Genomic DNA, 25,952 nt, shown 5'->3' with positions numbered 1-25,952 from the left:
ATGTTTGAGATGCCTCCTTCATTATTTGGATTAACTAAATATTTCAGTAATAGTCACAGGTTAAAAATAGATTCTCTTACTATTCAGTTTGAATTCCCTGATGCCTATGGGATGCATCTCCTTAGTGTTATGCAGCTGGTTTGATTTGTGAACTGTAATTACTTGCAACTGTTCAACACATACAACTAATGAAGTCTGTGTCTATGATATAATAAATGAACAAACAAAAAAATACAGCAAGTGCCTAAAATCTTGGATACAAATACATATTTAATATCCAGTATCAGAGAAGAATGAAAAAGAACTCATGGACCTATATTTAGCAGTTGTAGTTAAATTACATAATCCTGCATAGAGAAAACAATACCTCTTTCAATTTTAAATGTTAGTGAATGTAAAATATATTAAAAATGTATTGATTCCCTTGAAGGTTCAGAATTAGCTGTCTGAAGATGGTAGTACTATGAAAACAAGAGATGATGCAATTTAAAAAGAGAAAAAAAATAGTATTGCCAATCTTGTTAACACTATGATAGAATGAATGCATGCTGGAGCTCCCAAAAATTACATTCTATAGTTATAAACATGTAAGAGTTCGGTGCTTACTACAAGTAAGATTAAAACATTTTTAGTTCATAGAAGTGTTTATTTATTTCTCTCTTTATATGTTTCTCTATTTATCCTACAGTAGTTACGGCTTTTGTTTCAATGTGCTACTGCTATTTTGCTGCTACATGAAATTCTTAAATTTAGTTCTCTTTAATTTTGACTTTGAAATAAATATTACTTTATTAATCTGTGCCATTATATTTAGAATCATAGAATAGTTTGGGTTGGAAGGGACCTTAAAAAGGGCATCTAGTCCAACATCCATTTATTAACCTTCCAAAACAAATTGGTGACACTTGTCCTTCCAGGTGATGGTAATTTTGGTTCTTTTTTTCCTTTCTTCCAGGGGTGTTAGAAAAAACATGCTTTTATTCAAATGGAAGTGAGGTCCTCACAGTTAATGGTGACATTGAAACATCTGGTGTTCTTTTGCCAAACATGGTTGAAAACAGTTCCAAGACTGATACCACAATGGATCTCAGCACACGGCCCTCTTCCTGGACCACCACGTCTTTATCCCACATTGACCAAATGAACAAGAACTCAAATATATTTAGAGAGACTTTCCAGGAAAATTCATTTGCTCTCACAACTCAAGCCACAGTGCTCAATCCTCATCCTACATATGATGCTGCTTTGGTAGAGGGCTCTGAAGACAGCACCCAGCTGTTTGCCACTGCAGAAGAGGCGACTTTGTGGTCTACAGATGCATCCTTTAACAACACAGAGAGGATGACCACTCTGCCACTAATAAGTTCTACCCACCCATCTGTGCCACAAAAACCGGATCAGACAAAAAGTAAGTTTACATTTTATTTGGCTCCATAATTCTGACTCAAAAAGTACAGAATGAACTCTTGGCAGTTCTAAGGAATGTGCTCCTTTTGATAATTTATTTTGTCGTGCACATTCCATGTTGCAAGCAACTGGTTTCTTATCAGAACGTTTGATCAACCCCATTGAGAAAGACGCATTAAATTCTTTCAGGTATGAATACTTACAGTATGTTCTTCAACTGGTGATAATCATGCATGTTTACGAAGGCTGAAAATGAGTTATTGCATACTGTATTCAGTTTATAGATTTAATTTTCTATGTTTCTTTAAAATTATGTATGTGGCAGGTACCTTCCTGATCTTGGGGAGGTAATTACAGTTACAACTCTTTCTGTTTTAATGGATAAATTTTTCTCAAATTTGAAGCCGTTTCTCTATGTAGCAATATAGTTCCAGTGTCATTTCTGAGGATTATAATCAAAATGTCTAGAGAGAATAGTAATTCACTGTGATCAGGGTTTTTTTTGGGTTTGACTATGAAAGTAGGTGCATTACACTAGTGCCATGGTAATTTTATTGATTCATCATGTCAGTGGTAGTGAAAGCTTCCCCGATACTGTTTTGTTAACAGCTGAAACACTAGGATACCATATTAAAATTGTTTCTCTTGAACTGCATATCATTCCTTTGCTCTTGATCCCACCAGAGCACAAAGCAAAACTTATTCCAGGTCATGGAGAGATCTGAAATAGATGAAAGGAGGTAGTCAGTGGCCTACAAGTAGCATACTCAATATTAAGTGTATTGTTAAAATTTCTTAAAAAGAAAATAAAGAAATGGTATCTGAGAGCGGTGATCACTTCTGAAAGGCCACTGAATTGTATGTTATTTTGGGGAGAAGGACTGTGTGTCTCTGGATTCAGTTAAGTTATAATACCTGATATTAGTTATCTGAATTTTTTTTCTCTGCTGTTTTTTGTTTTAAGCATTCTCCCTCCAGGAGTTTGTCTCCATCCGCCCCAACATCAAAAAGGCTGACAAAAATTGGGAAACATCTCTGATTATCTCTTTTCCTTGTTCTTTATGAGTGAACTAGGGAAAGCCTTTGAATAATACTTTCTTTTTTTAAAACCTGCTACACAGAGGAGATTGCTTTTGAGGGCATTTCAGTGATAGCTTATTTTCTCGCTCATAAATTAGCTTTCAAATATAATAACTTTCTGGGTATCAATGGATTTGTCAATATTTTCTTCTGTTCCCTAGACTGTAGTGACCCCACAGGCCATTTGAATGGTGCAGGGTTTCTGGAGGTTCTGTTTGGTAAATGGATTTTCTTAAACAGATTTATCTCTTATTTTCTCCCCCTGCACCCCAAATTCAGAACAAATGTATATAAATGCACACTTGTATCCTATTAATGATTCATTTATTTACTTCTTTTGGTAATTTGGTTAATTATCACGGTGCCAAGGTACACCATAAAAGCAGTGTACTACACTGCAAATAATTCAAACCCATAGGATTTTCAATAATTACTGTAGAAAAGGACACCTCATTTTAGTGGCCTGATGATTAATGTTGAGCAAAACTGTAGGGCAATGTACCGCCAGTTTTTCTTAACTGGGTCTTCTTTGATGCATGGTGGGGTCGAACTGTCCCATTTTAGAAGATGGTGTCTTTGCATTGCGGTCTTAGTAACTGGATAGATACAGTATAGATACACTGTGTAAGATTCTGTGTTTGTATTTTTATTCATCTGCCTAATCATCGTATTTGAGATACCTGGAATTCTAGGATATATAGATGAAACCAGTGTAAAACTTTTTACCCTTTTCTTGTCATGTGGGAATGAACTCTTTTGAGATGGATGCAGTATGTGTGTGTGTGTGTATGGGAGGTGACAGCTTTCCCTCCTAGGGTGCTGATGCAGCATCAGTGCTACAGTGGCTCAAGATGACCTTAGGTCTGGATTTCAAAACTTTCAAATATTTGGGGTTTGATATTAGGCACTTGTAGTCTGTGAAGAAATTTGTAAGTATGTGCTCTGTTATGGTATGTGCAGTTCATTCCAACAGCGTGCATATTCAGTAGGCATGATAATTTGGGATTCTACTGTGAGGTGTTTCTTCTTTGTAAAGAGAGAAGGATAAAAGATTTTCAAAGACAAATCTGAAATACCACAGGTTTCTTTAAAAAACAGAACACCAAGAGAAACCCCATCCGAAACCGAGATACGTCAGGTTAGGTTTTTCTCCCCTATGGGATACATCAGGAGCTGGTGTGTTACTAATCAATAACCTCAGTCTTGAATTCCACTTTCAGGTGTTTTGCTTATCTGTATTCATGTGGATGTTGCCTTGATTCTGTATGTAGATACATAGAAAATGTATATATGTTTTGGGGATGTGGAAGAATTTGGTCTCGGAATAACTATGTGTTCCTTCCCATGGCTGTCCAAGGCGTGGAGGACTAGAAAGCAGGGGATTTTGACAAGTTCACAGGGCTCCTCACTACCTCACTTGTCCTGGCCTTTGCAAATTAACTACTTACAGTCGTTCTCAGTCTCTTTGATCTCTCCTTTGCCACTAACCTTTGCTTGGAGAGAACTCTAAGGTAACAGAGAACATGGTCTGATGTCCACAGGAAGTTCTTATGTATTCTGATGGGGAGGGAGATGGGGAATAACTGGGAGATGAGATATGAATAGGTTTTGGAATAGTGAGACTGGAATGGCTTTTTGGAGTAAAAAGTGTTTTTCTGGGACAAGTAAAACTTAACAACCTCATGGGAATGGTGGTACTAGATCAAATCAAGTCTCTCTCTCTTAGTCTGGATCCAACTGCGATCATTAGCACATGCCTAAAGAAGAATAAACTAGGGCTAGCATACACAGACATTTCAACATTATATGGTAGCAGATTCCAGTGATCTGCAGTGAGTCCTGATGAGCATTCTCCCATGAATTTATGTAATGACTTTTGAACCCATGTATCGTGGAGGTTTGAGCTTTTTAGGCATATCTTATAAGGAAATTAATCTCCAAATGGAGTGTGAGGCTGATGTTCCGTCATTGCCAATGCACACTAGCAGATCATCCATCAGTACAAGTTTCGTCTGGTTCAATGCGGGCAAGCGAATGCATTTCTGTTGATTTAGTAAGCACGCATAACTTGGACTTTATGCTGGTTTTACACAGGGTGTTAAAAGACAAATGATGTCACACAACACAGACTGCCAGTGCAAAACCAACCAGACAAAATTCTCTGAATGCATTTGAACAGGCATTCATGTAGCTGTAATGTTTTTGGTCTGGTTTTAGTATCCCTAGCACTGGATTTGCTTTACTGGTGAACCACGGTTTCAATAAAGACTTTAGAACACATTAATAAAAGAAATGATAAACATTGTGACCATATGGTATTCACTCAAGACTTTAAAATAACACAAGTAAAATATTGAGAAGTTACTAACGGGAGAGGAATGAAATTTGGCACATATGACATCAATTATTTAAAAAGTCCTTGAAGCAGAAAGTTGTTCTTTGGCAGAAATTCTAGTAAAGAATAGATTAGTGGGTAAATGGAAATGCGTGATACAATAAGGAAGAGATGAAGAAGTTTATTTTCATTTTACAAGGGGAAGCAATGCCTCACAAATCTATTGGAAAGTTCTTTGAAGGAGTCAGTGAAAATGCTGGTTAATACAACATACTTGGCTTTTCAAAATGCTGTTAACGAGTCCTCACTGAGAAGCCTTAAAGAGACTCTTCTCACAGACTCATTAAAAGACAGAAGGATAAAGAAGAATGAATGGTTAGGCTCCACAGTGAAGAAGGCTACTGATGGAGTCTTACAGGGTTACCTATCTGGGAAAGCAGTGAATAGTCAAGTAACAACATTTCTGCCAATACAGAATTATCTGTCTAAAACGAGTAACTGGGAATGATTCCTAGGAATCGCATAAAGGTCTCACAGTGGAGAGAGTGACTGATGAAATGTTTAGATGACTTTGTGCTGATAGGTGCAAAAGAATGGTGGAGGGTGGGGATCAGCCCTAACTCTTATGTAATACAGTGCTGGACTCCCAGCTGGCTGTGCCACCAAAACAAAAGACCTGAGGGTTTGCTGCAGACAGCATTCTGGCTCTGTGACTGTCAAGAAGGTAAATGGAGTGTTAGGAATCATCAGGAGGTCTGCGAAGAACAAAACAGAAAATCTCATTACATCAGTGATGTTCAGAAAGGGAAGTTCAGAAAGATAATAGTAGAATTGGAAAAGGCAAATATCAGGCAACCAGACCAGTAGAGACGTGGAATGGCTTAGATGAGAGGAGGCACTAAATAGGAGGAAAACAGATGGCTGAGGACTAAGTGGTTGTGGTAGCTATCTGTACCATTTTGAGTGTCCTGGAGAAATGGAACAGGGAACAGTTACCAGTTACTCACTGTTACATACATCATGGAACTCATTGCCACAGAATTATGAGAAAACAAGAAAGTATGAAAATGCTTGGAGAACTTCTTAAGAAGTTGGTCTGTTGGGGGCTTTTAATCACAATAGTCCAACTGCAACCTCTGACTTGTGAAGGCTCAAGATTTTAGGTTGCCAGTTGTTTTTGTTATACTCCTAGGTGGTTGTTCCTTATATTTGCCCTAAATTCTTAGAATTTTTCTTGAATGTATAATGCTGGCCCCTACCAAAGACCACCTTCTGAGTTAAATGTATCCTGTGTTACATCTCTGATGGAAATCAAGTGAAGGAACCCACCTTTCCTGTTGAGGGATTTGAGATTGTGTGAGTTCACGTTTAAATGTTTGCTGAGGGCATGGGCCATGGTCCTAAGTCACTAGGATGGTTCATTGGAGAGTTTTCTGATAGCAAAAACATCAGGAAGGGGGCTTAGGTGAACCAATAGGTTCAGTAGTGTATATTCATGGAATTTAGAAGTATATGCAGTAATATTCTGTTCATCTGTCAATCAATGCTTAACAGAAAAAGAAACCTATACTAAATAGTAATTATCTTAAAGAATAAAGGATGTTTTTTCAAGATAAATATCAGTACAATTTTATTGATACTTTTTTCTTTTTGAAACAAAAGTAGGCTGCAGTTAGGCAGTAAAGCGGGAGACTGAGCAGGAGAGATCTCCAGTGTATGAGACTGAGTGGGATGTTTTCATTTCAAATGAAGCAGACTCCCTGCTCTGTAATACTGCTGATTTGAGGAGACAGGAAGAAGGAGAGCGAGCGAGGGCTGACAGTATTCCTAGAAAAACATCCTGTAAACTAATGGAATATGCACTGGGACAAGAGGTATTAATATCTGATTTTGTTTCTTCCACTCACTGATGTTTATGTATACGTATATTTAATATCCTTTTTTTTCTGTGCCAAGTCTCTCTTACTTCTCTCCTAGCAGACAGTCTAGTAACCCCTCTACAGGCACAGGCCTCATCTGCTCTGAGAGAAGGGGAAGTGGCAGCCGTGGAGATGGAGAGGGAGGCACCCCCATGTGTTAGTAGGAGATGGCACTGGTGGTAGAAGAGATGGTCCACAGGGGCTTTCATCTGAGGAGCAGCCTGACTGCATAACTCCAGGCCATACTGGGGAGTCCAGGGAGAGCACTGGGCCTCTAGATTTTTTCATTAGGAAAAGAACTGAGTAAAGAGTAAGGTGGATAGAAATAAGGTACATGTTTTTTCCAACTCTGGGTTGTTTTGAATGTGCTTGACAGAGTGCTAGGAAAAGGCACACATCCCAAATGAACATGGATGTGGTTCCTGTTCAGCTCCTCCCTGCACTTGTACAAATGTGTAGGAGGGTGAAAAAAACCCTAAGCCCTAAATGGTTGCTTAGAAGAATGAAGTAGAAAAGTGCCTTTGCAAAAGCGAGTCACTATATCAGAGGACTTCTTAAGCATTTCAAAAAGCATAGTGTTTATGTTTGCTTGTTTGCATCTTTTACTCTTTTCGTAAATAACAAATATTCTTACAATGCAGAGGACCCTTGGGTCTTTTCACATTTTGTGCACATCTTTGAAACTGAGCAATTTAATTTCTTTGCAATCCCCTGCTCAGCCTAGATGTTTTCCTAATCCTCTCTATTGTCATTTAACTAAGTTTAATTTATACATGAAATAAATCTCTTTGTTTCTACCCAGCATTTCTTACTTTGTATTTGGTGTTCTGCCACTGCTAGAATCTACAGAGCACTAGTCTGGCCCGGCTTTCTGTTTGGTAGAAAAGAGCAATATGAGAACCACTGTGGGAATAGCTGGACGGGATATGTCACATGTGGCACAAAAACAAGAAATTCCCTGCCTCTCTTTCCTGCCTTGTGCTGCTTGTACTAAAGACATTTTTCTTCTGCTGAAGCTAAGGTGTCCCGTAACTGCGTCCCAAGTCAGACCATAGGCTTGCATCTCCCTAATCCCCAGCGTCTCAAGCAGTGATCTAATAAATCAATTTGTCTTCTAGCTCAATTTATGTGTAATTACTCATAAAAGTTGGAATACATCCAATTATGTAAGGAGTAATAGCAGCAATAGACCCATGGCAGATCTTTAGGGGTATTCTTGTCCTCAAAAAAAATAATATTCAAAACGTCGTTAAAACATTATTTTGTCCTGAAGGGAAAATGGTTTTGGTTTTTCAGATTGCCACAGAAAAAAATAAACAGTTCTAAACAGAACTAAATCCCAGGCCAGGAGTTTAGCCACTCAGCTGTGGTTTTTTCATGCAAATGCAGGCATGAGTAGACTAACAGGGTATTTATTAATTTTGTTGGTGCTTGAGTTCATGCTTGAGAGTGTTTTCTCTTCCAGCAGTAGCTTCTGTTGCTTTAATCTCACCTATACTTAACATTTTCTCTCAAAATTGAAGAAACAAAGTGAAAATAGCTGCCCTAAAATTTTGGCAATGCAGTCCTCATTAAAAAATGCATTTTCTTTCCCTAGTCAAAATAGTCACTAGAGCCATTCAGGTTTTCTTGCCTAGCAGAAATTTAAAATTAAATTTTCAGTTGACATGGCAAAATTAGTGACTTAAAGGAGAAACACATGGTGGGTTTTCACTAAATTTGATAGAAAGAACCTGGTTTTCATCAGTTTGCCTATTCCACCATTGCTGTTTCATATGGGTGCATGGGCATATGAACGCCTTGGCAAGGAAACCATTAAGTTTCTGACATATAAGATGTATTAACTGGAATCCAAAAGATTCTTAAAAGTCATTATTCTCTATATAGAATATAGAGAGATGTTTTCATTACAACTTACATATATAAGGAAGAAAAACCTTACAAGTTTTTCTCACCTGGTGCATTGCTGCTCTTGGGTAACTGTAAGCTTGGCAAAAACTTCAAATACTTTTGTGAGAATTGTAATGAGGTTGCTAACACTTTCATACCTTCAGCTCTAGCTAAACTTGTGATTTCAATTCCCTTTAATAAATTAATCTTTCCTTATTGCAACTATTTTGTTAGGTTATCATCTTTGTATCATGTTTGTAGGTTATCACCTGTCCAAAATCCAGTTTGATGGAACAGTGCTCTGTATGAGATATCTAGCAGACCTCAAGTATCTGTTGGGATTAACATTGTAATGAGTACTATGAATAACTATCACACCCCCCTTGCAATTCCGTGTGTTTTCACTCCTCGGCCTTTCAGCAGCGTGGTTTACTTTAGAGTGGCAGATTCCCTTCTTGGAAATAACTACAAAGTCAGCTTTGTTCTAGTCTTTAAATGATGTGTGTGTCCTTCTAGAGTTATGGATGTGCGTACCTTCAAAACTTTAAAGAACAGAAGTCTTTTCAGCTTTATGCCTTTTATGCATCCATTATGTTTTTTTATGCTTTGTTGCTTGTAGTTTAAACAGATGTTTGTTGTCAAAATTGAACCATGAACTGACCAAGAGGCTGAGCAAGAAGTCATATGCCCAGCCTGGCATGAAGCTTTCAAGGATGTGAACAATGAAACAAGGCATATTTTCAGATAATTGGCTGAGAATTGCAGCCACTGACTTCCTTTTCAGAACCATCAGCTTCACTGAAACTCTTCTAAAAATAGTTATTTCTGTGGTTATTTCAACAAAAAGATGATGCTAATACGTGTTTTGTTCTATATTGTGATTGATCACTTTGTTTCCAAAGGTACACATCTGGTAGCAGCATGTGACTTTACATTTGATTAAAGTTGATCTGCTTTATGCTTCTGCATGGTCTGTTATGGTTATAATAGAGTGCAGCTAGGTGTGGGTATAAAGCCAGCATCAATATAAAATGATAAGATCTCAACTTTTGTCCAAAAACTGGAACGTCAAAGTATTGATACAACGGCAAGTGATTTACAGTCACTGTCATCTTTCGCAATCATGTGAAATTCAAGAACAACATAATGAGTATGGTGATTTGAAATAGTTATGGGGATGTGAACTGGAGAAAGTGGTAAATAGCCCAATACAGTTAAAGATTAATTTAGCTACTAATCTCACAAAATTTGTCTTTCTCACCTTTATTATGACTGATAATTTAAAAAATCCTAATGATATTCTCCAATGAAATAAAATAGTGGAAGTTCAGACTAGAAATTTGGAAAAGCCTTTTCACTGGATGGGTCGTTCAGCAGTAGAACCTGTTACCCATAGAGGCTGTGGGATCCCTATCATGGATGACAATGTGCTGATGGCAATTTCACTTGGAGCAGCAAGGTGGCTAGAGACCTCCAGAGGACTCTTGCAACCAGTATTTCTATGATTATAAGGTAAAAAAAAAATTATTTGCACATAAAGAGTAGAACGTGAGCATTTTGCATGGTTGAAAAAAGTTTAACATTACAGCTTGTTAACAGTATTTGAGATAATTTAGTCTAATAATAATAATTTTGTCAAATAATAATAATAATTATAATAATTATCTGAGATAATTATCTCAAATGGTATTTTCTTGGGGAAAATTATTGTTTCTAATACAGGCAATTAAACAATGAGCTATAAGAGAGAGCATTGTAGGAAGCTATCTGTATTTATTAGTGGAATTATGGGAAAGAAATTAATGGGTTTTCAATTCTGGGAAGAGCAATTGAAGTGTGAGGATTTAAAAATTTCAGTTTGCACAAGCAAATTGCAAGCATCATGTTCCTAAGATTTAAATGCAAGCTGAACTGACATACAGTTAGAGAAAATTTCATCATAGTTATGTTAAGCTCATAAACACCTGTATATTAATTCAATCCTTTTACACATTAAAAACCAGGGTGGTTTTTGACCTCTGATTTCTCAGGCTATGAAAGTTTGTCAGTGTTGTACTTTGTTCACACAACAATCAAATAGGGTAACTGGTACTCTAAGGAATAACACAGTTAACGCAGGTAGCTAGGCTTGTCTGTGAACAGAAACATTCGGACTCTAGTGGCAGAAACAGAATTAGGCCACCACTGAATATTTAAAAAGTATGATGCTTAAAATAAAATTCCAGTGTTATAGACAGGAGAGTCAGTAGCAGCCCCTCAGAATAAAGAAAAGGCCCAGGAAGTTGTATATCATGTTCTGCAACATATAATTTGCCAGACGTGCTCTCAAATTTAGAAGATCTAGGCTGCAGTATTTCTGACTAATGCAGATGATCTTTTACAGAGAATGCAGTAATGAAACAAGCACATACATACCTCTGAAAGACATAGTTGTGGGAATTTTCCATGTGGAAACCAGTAATTTTTTTAGTCCTGAGTTAGCCAACGCTTTACAGATCAACACCTGGATCTTAAGCTCCACCTGCAAACTGCCAAGCAGGAACTGCTGTTGCAAAGCATGGGTTTCAGGTACTTGCAGTGTTCTGCGTAGCAGGTGTGGTGCTGGGTTCTGCTCTTAGTTTCTGGACAGATTTCACAGGGATGGATTTGCTGTGTTAATTTTGTCTGAAAGTGAGGTGGGCATAACTTACCATTGTGAGATAGACTTGGAAAAAAAGGATCCTAATTTCTTACTGAACAGATCAGAAGAGTAATTTGGCTATTCTGGAAAGGTAGTTAATCAGAGACAACTAGGACAGCTCGGGTGCAGACTATTTCTATGCTGACCTATTCATAGCCTGTTGAGTGTCTCAACTATTGTCTTTTACAAAGCACTGTGTTTTTTTGTTTTGAACATAACAGTATTGGTGCATAATTAAATGTTGTCAATCAAGCTAGCATTCATTTTCACTTATTGAAAACACATTTGTTAAAAAAAGCCAAAACCCAAAACAACCAACTAAAAACATCTGGATGCCTGTCTGGGTCCTGTGGAAGCTACCATTCCTTTTTTTTTTAATAAAGCCTATCAAGGGTACTAAAGTCAGGCACATGTTTCAAACAATAGCAAAATCCTGTCCAACCTAATATGCCATGGAAAATAATCTCTAATGATAGATCTAATCCTAAAGTTAATTACATATTGTGCCTTTTGTTTATTTAATGGTAGGTTCTTAGAAATATGTCTCCAGTTTCACTAAAGAATCCTGTAATTAGGAAATGACTAATCAAAATACCGGATCTGGAATACAGGCCATCTCACACCTCATGGTGGTAGGTGTTCAGCTTCAGCTTTGGCTAATGAGCTTACCTGCTCTCAGCTGTGCTTGCCCAAGGGATTAAAGAAGCAAGTATGTGCCTCAGCCAAGAAGGGCAGCATCTGGAAGCACATTGGTTAAAGAAGTGGGGGTCCAAAAAAATGAGGTGGCTTGATGAAGCGTCCAGCCTTCCACAGGATTCTTTGGTCAGGAGAATAACTGAGCTAGAATTTATGACTGCTTTAAGCTCTAAGCAAGAAGTGTCTGGTGCAGACTGGATATGGTGTTCCACTGTACAGCAGCTGGTATAGATTGCCTTAAAAAAATTATGATAACACTTCAACTCCGATCTAAAATATGAGTTCTGTTTCCCTCATGGCTAATCCCCTCTCTGTGACCTGGGAGATAATGAATTGTTTTTCTCTTTACTGCAGGTGGTCAGTAGCCTTATCACCTCTCCCTTTGGTACCTGTGGAGCACAAGGGGGAGTTGAGAATCACTCATTCCTTTCAAATTGTATAATTCATTAGCTGAACGAAGTTAAATGCAGAGCAATTGTTTTCAGCTAAGTCTTGGAGTCTGACTTCTATTTCAGATCTGCAGATGGGGTTTGCTGTTCAAGAGCTTGTTTCCCACTTCCCCACATAAGATATTACGAGTCAGCTGGGCTTCATTTAGAGGTTAGTGGTGCTGAGAAGGTGGCCACATTCTCTTTGCTCACAGCCGTACAGTGCTGTACGTGTCTTTTTATGTGCTGGAATTTGCTGTCTCCTTGATGAGCTGACTCAGTTCCAACACTGGCTGAGTTAGTTCTTGGCTGGTTTGGCACCACAGTTGTTCTAAAGGAAACGGCAAGCACACATGGTTGAGAGGAAGCAGTATTGCGCCACTGCATCAGTTCAATTGTCTTGTGAAATGTTTTTCTGAATGTGTCAGTTGACCTAAGAAAAGTCATGACCTTCTGTTAGAAACTTACTCTGACAGTATCTTGCTTACATCTTTAGGCTACCATGGCTATTACTGAAATATGAGCATGAGCCCTTGGGAGACAAGAGTTTGTCAAATGTCTACCCACACATAAATGCAACAAACTTAATACTACTTCTCTTGAGGTTATGGCTACGTGACAGAATCGTTATGGTTGGAAGAGACCTTTAAGATCATCGAGTCCAACCGTTAACCTAACACTGCCAAAACTGCCACTAAGCCATGTCCCTCAGCACTACGTCTTTTAAATACCTCCAGGGACGGAGGCTCAGCCACTTCCCTGGGCAGCCTGTTCCAATGTTTGACAACCCTTTCAGTAAAGAAATTTTTCCTGATATCCAATCTAAACCTCCCCTGGTGCAACTTGAGGCTGTTTCCTCTTGTCCTATTGCCTGTTACTTGGGAAAAGAGACCAACCCCTGTCTCGCTACACCCTCCTTTCAGGTAGTTGTAGAGAGCGATGAGGTCTCCCCTTAGCCTCTTTTTCTCCAGGCTGAACAACCCCAGCTCCCTCAGCCGCTCCTCATAAGACTTGCTCTCCAGACCCCTCACCAGCTTCGTTGCCCTTCTCTGGACACGCTCCAACCCCTCAATGTCTTTCTTGTAGTGAGGGGCCCAAAACTGGACACAGCACTCGAGGTAGGGCCTCACCAGTGCCGAGTACAGTGCTAAGGGACAATCACTTCCCTAGTCCTGCTGGCCACACTATTTCTGTTACAAGCCAGGATGCCTTCTTGGCCACCTGGGCACACGGCTCATATTCAGCCGGCAGTCGATCAACACCCCCAGGTCCTCTTCTACTGGGCAGCTCTCCAGCCACTCTTCCCCAAGCCTGTAGTGCTACATGGAGTTATTGTGACCCAAGTGCAGGACCTGTCACTTGGTTTTGTTGAACCTCATACCACTGGCCTTGGCCCATAAATCCAGCTTGTCCAGATCCCTCTATAGAGCCTTCCTACCCTCAAGCAGATCAACACTCCTGCCCAACTTGGTGCAGACTTACTGAGGGTGCATTCAAAAGTGCTTACTTAAGTGCTTCTTAGTCCTTATTTCCATTTTGCATTGTACTGTAGAGCATCTCAGTTCTAGCAAAGGAGAAATTTCTGTTCCTCACAAATTGAAAGGAAGCTTCTTTTTACATTGTTTTCCATCCCTCCGTCATTTTTTGCATTTTGATACTGGAGGTATTGCTGTTTGTACACACTTCCTTTTGCATTAGCTGCAGACGCAATGTTTACCAAAAATTTATTGACTGTGGTAACAGCTTAAGACAGAAGTATTTTTCAGCTCGTTAATGACATTTTGGTCTTGTCCAGAGAGACTTGTAGAAATGGTGACACTGCTGTTGGCAGTTGTTAGTAATATTGTGCTTTTACAACAGAGTGTGGAGTCAAGTATTCCCATTGTCTTTTCCTTTACTTCCTGAGCGCTTAATGGGTACTTTTAGATACAACCTTTTTGTTTCCATGGTACAGCTAAATAGTTTGTCTGTTGCAAAGGAAATGGGAAGCATCACAGAAGTGATGATTCTGTCACTGATGAACTTGTTCCTATGCTAGCTGGGAATTAATTAATTTCAGTTTGGCAATTCTAGAAGGTCAAAAGGATCAAATCAGTGCTCGTGATACAAAATCTGTGGAATTTTTTTTTCTCTGAAATTTGGTTTTCAAAACACTTTAGATGATTCAAAACAAACTGGAATTAACCATAGGTTAGTTCTTATAGAAGCAAACCTACAAAAGATGTGCTGAACAAGCTCATTTAGCGTGACATTGCTTTTAGTTTTCAGAGGCGTCAGGAACTTAAAGTGTATGTTATCAATCTTGATTGTGGCATTTTTAGCATTTTTAATGGAGTCCAGCCCAACACAATTATTTAACAGCCCAAACTTACATGCAAACAGAGTCTTCTTTCAGCAGTTTAGAAAGGAGATAGATACCTCATTTTGAGCAAAAGATCTTACAAACCTAGTAGCTTTAAAGACATCTTGATGTGTCCCAGCCCTTGAATGGTGTACTTGCTTTCTAAATATAAATAGGATGAGCCATAATGTTCTGTCTTTTTCTGTGCTCTTATATCATACCCATTAAAGCTTTGGTAGACTTAGCACAGATATGGAGGATTTACTTACCTATCAGTAACAAAAAAATCGTCAAAACTAAGTTACCTAACACTTTCTACCATCTTAATTTATCTTATCATAATTTTTGGATAATAACTAGTTTTACATATTAATTCTACTTAACATAGGGTCTGTCATGATACAAATCCTTTTATTCTCGAAGTATATACTTAAGCTAACTGCACAATATTGTTGTGGATTGACCTTGGGTGGCTGCCAGATGCCCACCCAGCCGCTCTCTCATTCCCTCCCCTCAACAGGACAGAGGGAGAAAATAAGATGGAAAAGCTCATGGGCTGAGGTGAAGATGGGGAGATCATGTACCAATCACCATCAGGTGCAAAACAGATGCAATTATTTGAACGCATTGCTAATTAAAAATAGAGTTGGATGGTGAGAAACAAATACAAGAACTAAAACACCTTCCTCCCTCCCAGGCTTAACTTCACTCCTTCAATCCCATCTCCTTTACCTCCTCACTGGTGTGAGTGGCACAGGGGAGATGGCGACTGGGGGTTGTGGTTGGTCCATAACAGTTCATCTCTGCTGTTTCTTCCCCCTCAAACCTCTTCCCTGCCCCAGCTTGGGGTCCCTCCTACTGCCTGGAGTCCTTCCAGAGCAGCTCACATGTGGGTCCTCCCCATGGGCTGCAGTCCCTCAGGATAAGCCTGTTCCAGCATGAGTCCTCACGGACAAGACCTTGTTTCAAAGAATTGAGAGAGTACTCTCTTTTTTTTTGGTGTGAGACATCTAACATGTTTCACAGCAAAAACAGTTTGCTAAAGTTAAATTTGTGAAATCTTTCGACAAATCTTCATGTTTTAGACAGTAAAGAATCTAACCATTTTGCTGAGGTGTAAAAAGGACAATTTAGCAATATAGCTAAGTCAGACCATGGCATGTATGCAGTGTGGGAATAAATTTGTGGATATTTGAGTTCCAGTGATCTAGCGATAAAGAGTCAAAATGGATGGGTGGAAAGGAATGCTTTTGTCGTGTAAGAGGACCTTGGTTTTAGCTGTAAAACAATGGAAAATGTTGCCTGGTGTACATCAGTAAAGAAACTTTTGGGCTGTTTGGTAAATAGCTGGGGTGAGGTTGTAAAAGTAAACCATCACTGTGGTATAATCCCCCAGTACATTGTTTTAGCAGGAAAAAAGCAACTGCTGTAATTGCCTTAGGGATGTTGTAAAATGGCGATATGGCATAAGAAATAATAGTTGGGGAGAAAGGAGGTGTGTGTGATAATCCATAAAGATGTGGCCTCTATTATGAAAATGCTTGAGAACTTCTGCTCTAAGAAAGTATTTCTTAGCTGTATTTGTATTATTTCTCCTATTATTTACATACTTGGGTTGCTGTACGTCAGGATGGAAGCACCAAATGCATTGATTACACTGGAGCTGTTAATAAAACTTCTAAAGCCTGAAACTTAAGAAACAAATGCTTTTGAACCATGAGATTCTTATAAAACAAACTTCTTATTGACTACAACTTCTTTTTTTGCATGGAATCGCTCTTAAAATTACTCCTATCCAGATATCCTAAAATACTTATTTAGTACAGTTGCAGAAGTGAATTGGGTCTGCTTTCCTAACAGAAGTTTTGAGCTAATTAAAGGCAGATGATATGAATTATGTACATGATGTTCCTTTTTAATAGTCAGTTTGAGTGGAAGTTTGAAATAATAGTGTTTTGATCTTGTGCAAATGTACCTCAATAGATACAAAAGGAATACATGTATTTGAAGAGAATCCTAGCAGGAACCAGAGATGAGTAAATGGCATTCAGCTGTTATTCATTCATTGTGTTACTTTAATTTCTTTCAAGCCACTTTCCTTGTCATGAAGAATTTGGAAACTGCTTTGTTTACAGATGTCTCTTTAGCAAGCTTCTTATTTTTCCAGTATTATGGTGACAATATGCCTTGGCTCATATTAAATCTTAAGGAGCTACAGAGGACCAGAGAGCGACACATTTAAAAAGGGAAGGCAGCTATTTAGAACAACACTTGAGCATATGCTAAATTCATCCCTATTCAGAAAGCACTTCAGCACGTGCTTGAAAGATGTTCTCAATAGAGAAGCTCTCCAGCCTCAAGATTGAAATTCCAAATATGCAAAAGTTAGTGCTTTTCAAAAAGTAGTTGGCACCTACCTCCCCTGTTGATTTGAAGGGGGTCTGCTGGTGTGCAGTAGTTCTGAAAAAAAATGTCTGTTTATTCTGTGGCTACCTTTTTATCCCCATATCCAGGGATATGACAAGTTTTAAGCAGTTTCTTATCAGGATCTTAAGCACAGCACTAAACTTAAGAATTCCCTTAACTACCCATGCTCTGCCAAAGAGGGTCTGCCACGTTTCCCAAACCTATGACATCTGATTTGAGGCATCCAACTAGTGCCTATTATAGTAGCGCACTTCTAATAAGATGAAGCTTTAATTTAATACTTTGTGTGCTGTGAATGTTCAATACCGTTTAGAACTGAGTGTCTCACTTTGGATATCCAATGAAAGAGGTTAAACCTTGATATGGCAGTCTCAAATATTCAGTTTAGTGCTTCAAAATACATAGACAAAGTTAAGAACAGTCTTTTCATTTGTCATGTTTTCATTAACATATATAGTTTTGAACTGCTTATCAAGCAAATGTTATCCTCTCATTTAGAAAGATTTAATTTTGGAAGGATGACAAGGTACCATGGTTACAACAACTGTTTAGTATGTTATTTAAATAAAAATGCATCTGCGGTATTTGTATTCTTAGTGTTTCAGCATTCCACGAGGGAAAAAGTGTAACTGAGGGGTAAGTGACAAAAAAATGTAGTGGTTCTTTAGGCCTAAGATAACAATGCAAAAAGAACCCCCCTAGCTAGTATAAATTTTAAGATAGGCACAAATGATTTGTATCTGAATAGCTTACACCCTCATAAGTATTTTCAAAATTGATGTGTAAACAATTTTTAAAAATCTTACCTAAACCATAAGACTTTAAGTGCAGAAAAGTTGGATAAAATCCAAATAGAAGAAAATAACAAAGAAACACAAGCAAGGTGGGACGTGTTGAAAGGGAAATTGCGCTCATTATGATTGCACTCATTATTGAAAGGTAATATGCACTCATTGTAAGTAATGATTGCTGTGTCTCGGGTAGAGAAGAAAGTATCTAAGTAGGGACATAGAAACTATCTGAAAATAAGAGCTGTATTGACAATACAAGATTGTAGAAATTACAGAATGAAGCTGACATTGTAATGCAGAAAGTGAAGGGAAGGTGAAGATGGAGAATGAAAGGAAATGTAGTTACTCGTATAAAGAGTAATTTCCACTGCATCCAGAATAAGAAAGATTCTGGGGAGAAGACAGCAGGGGTTTCCCACAGATGGGAAGAATCATTCAGACACTGAAGAACTTGAAATCGTTGAAGAAATGAAATGCCTTCTTTGTCTTACTATTTACAATGGCAAATTTAGGACAGATGTCTGAAAGACAAGCATTTTCAGGAGTCTTGAAGGGGAAATATTAGGGGAAAGCAGAAAAAGAAATAATTAAAAAAAGATCTTTAACTGGTTGATTTAAAACCAAAACCAAGTGAACTGGATCCAACCTGAAAGTATGAAGAAAATTTTTACTTAGTTTGGTATATTTTTAGTACGGTCAAACTGTAAAGCTTCTTTATTGATTTCAGACTGTGATTCAAAGTATGTCCTGACACAAACAGCTGCAGAATAGCCAACAGAGTACTTTTTGGAAGAACTGAGATTTTCATACAGAGGGCAATAGTGCAAATGATACAGAGATGTTGATCAGATCTGAAAATAATTGAGGACTTAGGATTTTTTTAAAGCTATTTCCTTCCACAGCATGATTTTGGTTTTCTGTCCGTGTTATGCCTGGTTCCAGTTTATACTCCTATAATCAATGTAGCCTGGCACAGAGACTCATCAGGATCTTACCCTGTAGTAGGAAGCATCCAAAGGACCTAATTCTGTTACTGCATCTTCGATGTGTCCCTGTCTTGTCCTTTCTAGGAAGAATGTAACCTTCCATACAAAAAGACAACTTATAATTTCCTCTTCTCTTGGGCTTCCTCTCCCAACTTCACTTTTCCACATGACTCCGAGTCCAGTGTCTCTATTTAAGGTCTACTTGGTTGGTGTGGGGTTTCTCTGCCCTGTCACAGGCACCTTCGTGCAGTGAGAAGCATGTAAAAATTATCCAAATCTGATGTGGCTAAGTGGGATCTGGGTGAGCTAAAGAAAAGTTTTAAAAAGACAGTACAGCAATGCATGAGTTGAAACTAAATCTCCTTTGTAGAATAGTTTTAGTGTTTTCAATTATTCTTTCACGTTACTTGAATTTGAAAAGAAAGAATATTTTTATAAGGTTATGGTGGGTTGCCCTTGGGTGGCTGCCAGGTGACCAGCCAGCCGCTCTCTCATTCCCTCCCCTCAACAGGACAGGGAGAAAATAAGATGGAAAAGCTCATGGGCTGAGGTGAAGACAGGGACATCACTTACCAGTTGCCATCAGGTGCAAAACAGACTTGACTTGGGGAAAATTACTTGCATGTATTGCTAATTAAAAATAGAGTTGGATGGTGAGAAACAAATACAAGAACTAAAACACCTTCCCCCCTCCCCATCCTTCTTCCCAGCCTCAACTTCACTCCTTCATTCCAATCTCCTGTATCTCCTCACTGCTGTGAGTGGCACAGGGCGGATGGGGACTGAGGGTTGTGGTTGGTCCATAAGAGTTCCTCTCTACTAGTTCTTCCTCCTCACACCTCTTCCCTGCCCCAGCTTGGGGTCCCTGGAGTCCTTCCAGAGCAGCTCACATGTGGGTCCTCCGCATGGGCTGCAGTCCCTCAGGATAAGCCTGTTCCAGCATGGATCCTCCACAGGCTGCAGTTCCTTCAGGACATACCCACCAGCTCTGGCGTGGAGTCCCCCACAGGCTGCAGAGCAGATCCCTGCTCCACCAGGGTCTCTTCCACAGGCTGCAAGGGAAAGCCGTGAAAGCTTTTGGCAGGAGGGTGGTGGGGTATATTTTAGCCAATGGTGGAACTGTCCAAGCCGGAAGATACTCGTAAACCACTACAATCTATGAGCTGAATTTTCCTTTGATGGAAATGCTAGTAATACTTTATCTGGATCAGGTGTTGTAATTAAAAATACCTTTTCCTTCAGACCTTACTTTTCTTGTAGTGTTAAAGTTTATTAGTACAACACCACTACTACTTTGATTTTATTAATCTTCTGTCTTATAGTTAGTTTCTTAAATTTCTTAATATCTGCTATCCTGCATTTAACTGTACTTTTTTAAGGGGTTAAAAGAGCACCCAACTAGTGCTCTTCCTAGCTGTACAGATGTTGGTGGTTTTCCTCCAGAATTTGTATGTATCTTTTTAATTTTCTTTAATAATGTAATATGACAGTGGGCTGTACTGTAAGGATTGGTTGATGTTTTATGTTACGGTATAATGTGTCCTGGAAGAGAACAAATACGCAGCTTTTCTAGGAGCATGGAAAAAATGCAAGGAGGGGCCTGAGAATGTGTTTAGAAGGGAATAGTCACCTGGCATCACGCTGGGCAGCTGAGCTGTCCTTTGTGTCAGGAAACAGAGGCTGCCCCGAGTTGTGGAAATCATCTTTCAAGGTAGTGTTCATGTGAAAAAATCGCAGAGATTATGCTTTCGTTGTGAAATAGTTGATTTTAGCTCCTCGATACTTGAACTAAGGAAAAAACAGTTTGTAGATTTCCCTGCTGGGTGGATTCCAAAGGAGAGATCCTAGTACCTGACACCTATTGAAGTGAAATCACTTATTGGAGTGCTTTTCCTGAGTTATGGAGAAAACATCTGAAATGCTATATCAGATGTTCAGTCCGAAGCGGACTGTACATGACAAATTCATAGCTGCATGGAGCCCAAGAAAATCTGTCCGTCTTCTGTTTTAGTTGAAATGAAAAATGTACCAAGATATCATAGTAAATTGAAAGAGGTATTCAAGTTTTTGAAGACAGTAATGAGTTTTGGAAAGAAGTTTTGCTGAGAGGACCAGATGCTAGGTGGAATGCCATGCTCCTTTGATCTGGAGCAAAAGTCCATGACAATCCAGATTTTCAATAGCAACAGGACAGAGGAGGTAAAAAAGGCATTCTATAACTTCATATGTCTCACATACGAGATTGTGAATCAAACAGAGTCACAAGATCCTCTTAATGTCAGGAGAACTTGGCAACTGGGGATTGGAAAAAAATTGATTTGCTGGTAGTCATTCCCATATCAAGAAGTCTGCAAATTGCTGCTGCCGGCAAGGTAGACAAGTTTCTAAGTTAGAATGGATGAGTTAATGTGGGCTTGCTCTTTTTAATGGGATTCCTAGAAATTTTAAAAACATTTTACGATTAAAGATGAGATTTCATTCCACGTTTGTAGAGCTTTGGCTATGGAAGAGCCAGGTGAATGCTGCCATTTTTCCTAGGGTTTACAGAGGCTTTACCAGTGAATTTATGGACTGCAACTGTTCAACTTACTAGTGAGAGTGTACTAAGCCAAGTTCTGTTATCAAGGTGGGTGGTGATCACTGCTGCAAATTGAACACTGTTTCATTTTCCATGAGCAGCCTAAAGATGTTCTGTAAAAGTTGCTCTGATTAAAAAGATTATTTACTAATTGAAATATCAGCAAACGATATGGGATATGAAAATGAGGCTGCATATGACAGATGTTTTTGCTGCCAAAAAGCTATTGAACCCAATAATCTGATCCAAGTGAAATAGTTGGTGTTTCCCTCTTTCTCTCCTCTACTCTGTGCCCACCAGAAAGTTAAAAAATGCAGCAGGAGAGGAGAGGAAAGGCTGTTTTTTTCAGGGAGGTTAATGTCCAGAGCTAGTTCATTGCATGGCCTCAAAAACATCCAGACATGGCAACCACCGTTGGGTGAGGAATCGTGACCTTATCATTACAGGGATGGTTGAGCATTTTAAAACTAAAATGATTAATCAAGCTTAAGCTGCAGTTCCGGTTGCATTGCCTTTGGGGAAAGAATGTAGGTGGTTATTTTCAGTCATCTCAGCCCTTTAGTCCAGTTCACTTTGTGCAGATGCAATCCATAGGTACTACAATCTGGGAACAATCTGAAGAGGAGAGAGGGAAAGGGAAAATGTGTTGTTTAAATTAGTTTCAGCAGCACTGAATATGAAACTGTAGAGTTGCATTGCAATTGTTGGAGTAGAAGGAAGCCCTTTTTTACCAGTTCAGTCCATCTGGCAGTAGCTGGTGATAAACAGAAAACTCTTAATTTAGATGAATGTCAGAAATGACCCATATAATTAGGAACCATGCTGTTCTGATCAACGGCTTTTTCACATGTTGTTATTCTAATTCACTGCTCTTTTTTTTCACCCCTTAGGTATTGCCAAAACTAGTTTATGTGCCTTGTATTCCCCATAATTAATGAATCTTTACTGGAGAAAAGAAGTAAATAGGTTGAGGTTTTTCTATGTGTGTTGGGCATTTATCTTCTTCTCTGCTCTGTTTCCTGCTTGGTTTGTAACACGTTCAGTACTAGTGTGTTATACCATCGATCAGGTTAGCATTCTGGCGCTGCAGAGCCACATAGTTTATAAAACGCACTTAGCCTGTACATATGGAGCAGAATTTAGCAATTTGGTATAATAGTTATGCATTTTGAGGTTTACTGCATTCTTTTCTTATATCTGTGGCTGTTTGTCAGTGTAATTATTCAGATTTTCTGTTTATTTGAAAAAACCCAAACTGTGATTCTTACTAAAATATATTTTTACCTTACCTCTTTAATCTTTTTATTTAAATGCCTACTTCTCATTAAATAAGCAGTCCCTTTTGCTTGCATTTTAAATAGCTTTTCTGCTACTTTTAATGTCCTTTAAAATAAATTATTCCTTGCTCTGTAGAACGCTGTGTCTGTGTCACTGTTTGCCTACGTACAGAGCAATTTGGCACTGAGCAGACTTGCCTGTCTGAAAGGTACGTTCCATCTATCACAAGCTGTTGGGCTTGATGCAAGAATTAATGGAGGGACTTGTTTTGTGCAAATGATCAGAACAGAGAATCTTTGAGTTTTCTTCTGGTCTCAGTTTAGGTGAAACAACCTTGCTCTGTAATAGTGTGCTACTCAGAATTATGACCAACTTTTGCAGTTGTGTGGAACTCGAGAGGTCCCTTGCAAAGCACTGAAGATATCTCTCTGCCTGCTGCTGGGTTAGAGGTGGGCTCTGGGCCAGCTTGGGGAGGGCTGATGCGCCTGTGCTCTGCAGCTCTGTGTGGTGAGAGCGAGCCAGTGGGGTGCTGTTCCTGAGATTTAGTCCTGTGCAGAACTAAATGTGTACGAACACAAGATAGCATTCCTTAATATACTGGAGAAGGTTTTTGAGAACTGTAGCGCTGGTTAGTACTGCAGTGAGGGTCTGGGATGTATGTAACACTGTGATACAACAGTTGCTATTACCCTGAAATTATGCCTTTTGACTCAGAGATGTTGAGGGTATGGGACGCTCCCCTGTCGCACTGTAATTTACTTGCTGGTTGAGTGATGGAACAGAAAATAGATGAGGTGGATTGAGGACCCGTGTTAAAAAGACGGGGTTCTTAACCAATGCACCTGCTTTCCAGAAAACTGTTCCAGGATATGAATGTGCCTGGGATTAATGCTGAACTGATGTCATTTTACAGGAATGTAACATTCACGGAACTGAAGATGGATCATGATTCTGTTGCAAGGACAAGTCTTGCGTTTAGTTCCTCCTTCCATCTCTCTTTGTTTTAAAAATTCTTGTAAAACTGCTAAAAAATTATATCTTCATGGCTGTGAATGTTGAATTCGGTGCTGTGTTTTCCAGCCACTAAGTACTCCTAAAAGATCAGATAGCTCCAAGGAACTGTAGCCCTTCCCTGTCAGGATTGTGTGAATTTTAAAAGGTCTAAAGCAGCCCATGCACGTGATCTTAGCCAAAATGTCACTGCTTCTTGGCCCATGTCATGGCAGGGACTATTTTGCAATTGTACCTCAGGAGATACATGATGATTTTGTAAATCATTTTGTTGAAATTCCACTTGTGCGAGCCCTGTGTGTCCCCTCTCCCCCCAATTAGGATAATTTGATTTATTTAACTAACTTCAGTGTGAAATTTTTGTGGTTGGGGGAGACAGAATTTTGCGTGGGTATGTTATCCTCTTATCACAACAGTTACTGAAAATGTAGTACAAGCATCAGCAAAAGAATGTAGGCAAGAGGTAACTGCAGGGAGGTTAGCAGTTTAAAGAATTTCTCCTTAAAAGCTTCAATATTTTTAATCTTTAAATCAGAACTTTTGTGTTTTCTTCTTAAGCTTTCCCAAGCAATAAAAATGTTATATAAAAAAATACCTTTGCAGTACAAATAAATGGCAATGAGTTTGTTCAAGTGCAAAATACAATGTGAAAAATGGAGGGAGTTTTTACATTTTTATAGCAGGTCAAGATGTTGTTCAAAAGTCAAAAGGTAGTAGTCATAAAAGAGATGGCATCTTTTAAAAGAAAACTTTGTGATTCTGAAGTGAATTTCCTTCCCTTCCCTCCACTTTTTTTCCCTTTTCTCTGGAAAGCTATTTTAGTATCACTAGATTTTGTTGTCACAGCCGAACAGGTAGATTTGCTGATCATCCAGGTGGTATTTTCAAAAATAGTTTCAAAAACCTCAGAGCAGAAGTTGCACTGAAAAATCATTGGCATGTGGTACTAACTCATAAAGTCACTTTTGAAAACTGCACTCTGCAATTTTGAAAGCTCTCTTAATTTGGAGGCTCACTACTTTTTTGTTAATCTCCCAGCATTTACTTTTAATTCTGAATGGAGAATCTGAACTAAATCCCTGAATTATATGGAAAAATGTGATTCCTGGGTGAACAGATCCGTTAATCACTGTACTGTGGGAGTGAGAAGAGAGTGTAGCAGAAAATGGGTGTACACTGGTGCTAAGATTTCTCATTGGCAGTACTGGGAAGGGGAGGAATCTTAACATGGGGACTTGTGGACATAGTTTTAGCTTGATTAGAATGAGGGGAGAGACTTGCTGTTATTTAAGTGGGGCAAGATTCAATTTCTTAGTTTTTGTTGAGATTTCTGGTGAGGGAGAAGACAAAAGGGGGTACTTTGAGTATGCTCATCAGGCACTGAAAAAATACGGATTGTTTTTGACCAAGTCAAGCTAAAATTTGAAACCCACCTTTTTTGTCCATCCCTTCAAAGACATTGCAGCTTGAAAAAGCTCTAATAAATTTTTTTTGTCATTATGCTTTGCTTTCCCTTACTCTTACGTGAGGTTGTATTAGTTCATATATACCAGAATTTGCCACTAGGGCACTTAGTGAGGACTGTGTTTAGGCTGAAAGGTGACAAAGAGAGACTTGCTGAACCCTTGGAGCTGCATCCTCTGTGCTTTGCATCCCCAGCTTTTATCAAGTCAGGAGGTCTGGTGTAAATGACCCACACAATTCTTGGAAGAAGCCAGTCCCAAAATGTCTGATGATGGAAAGGATCTACCCCATTTGGTGCTACCTATGTCCAGTTTGCTCAGATAATGAGAACTTCAGTGCTAAGGCTTGAATGTGCTCAAGAGTTCTCCCCCTTCAGAAGGCTAGAGTTGGGATGGTCATTTAGCATGAGTTTGATTTGTTTACATCATGATTAGTGGCAGAGTCTGGTCTTGAGAATGGGCTGAAATCCCTGCTTATTGTACAATGTAGATATGCTCTGGGTGTGAAGAAAATGCTGCTGGAGTCTGACTTAATGGCCTAGAAAGTTGTTCATCAAAGAAGGGAGCTGTCATAAATATTAGATTTTTATACTTTGTTCTTAATGAAAATTCTGAACTTAGTGTATGGCTTGTGAAACTCAG

General features: G+C 38.9%; 1 protein-coding gene across 1 annotated transcript in view; it reads left to right on the top strand.

The window, feature by feature from the left end:
• CORIN (corin, serine peptidase) overlaps nt 1-25,952 on the top strand; it is a 134,692-nt gene that overhangs the window by 26,739 nt on the left and 82,001 nt on the right. Inside the window, exon 3 of the mRNA XM_074154492.1 lies at nt 956-1,408. Coding sequence (XP_074010593.1) covers nt 956-1,408 — 453 coding nt within the window. The remainder of the gene's footprint in view (nt 1-955; nt 1,409-25,952) is intronic.

Source organism: Numenius arquata, chromosome 10 (genome assembly GCF_964106895.1).
Source record: "Numenius arquata chromosome 10, bNumArq3.hap1.1, whole genome shotgun sequence".
In the NCBI taxonomy this organism is placed as follows: Eukaryota; Metazoa; Chordata; class Aves; order Charadriiformes; family Scolopacidae; genus Numenius; species Numenius arquata.
This window is presented reverse-complemented; position numbering and strand designations above follow the sequence as displayed.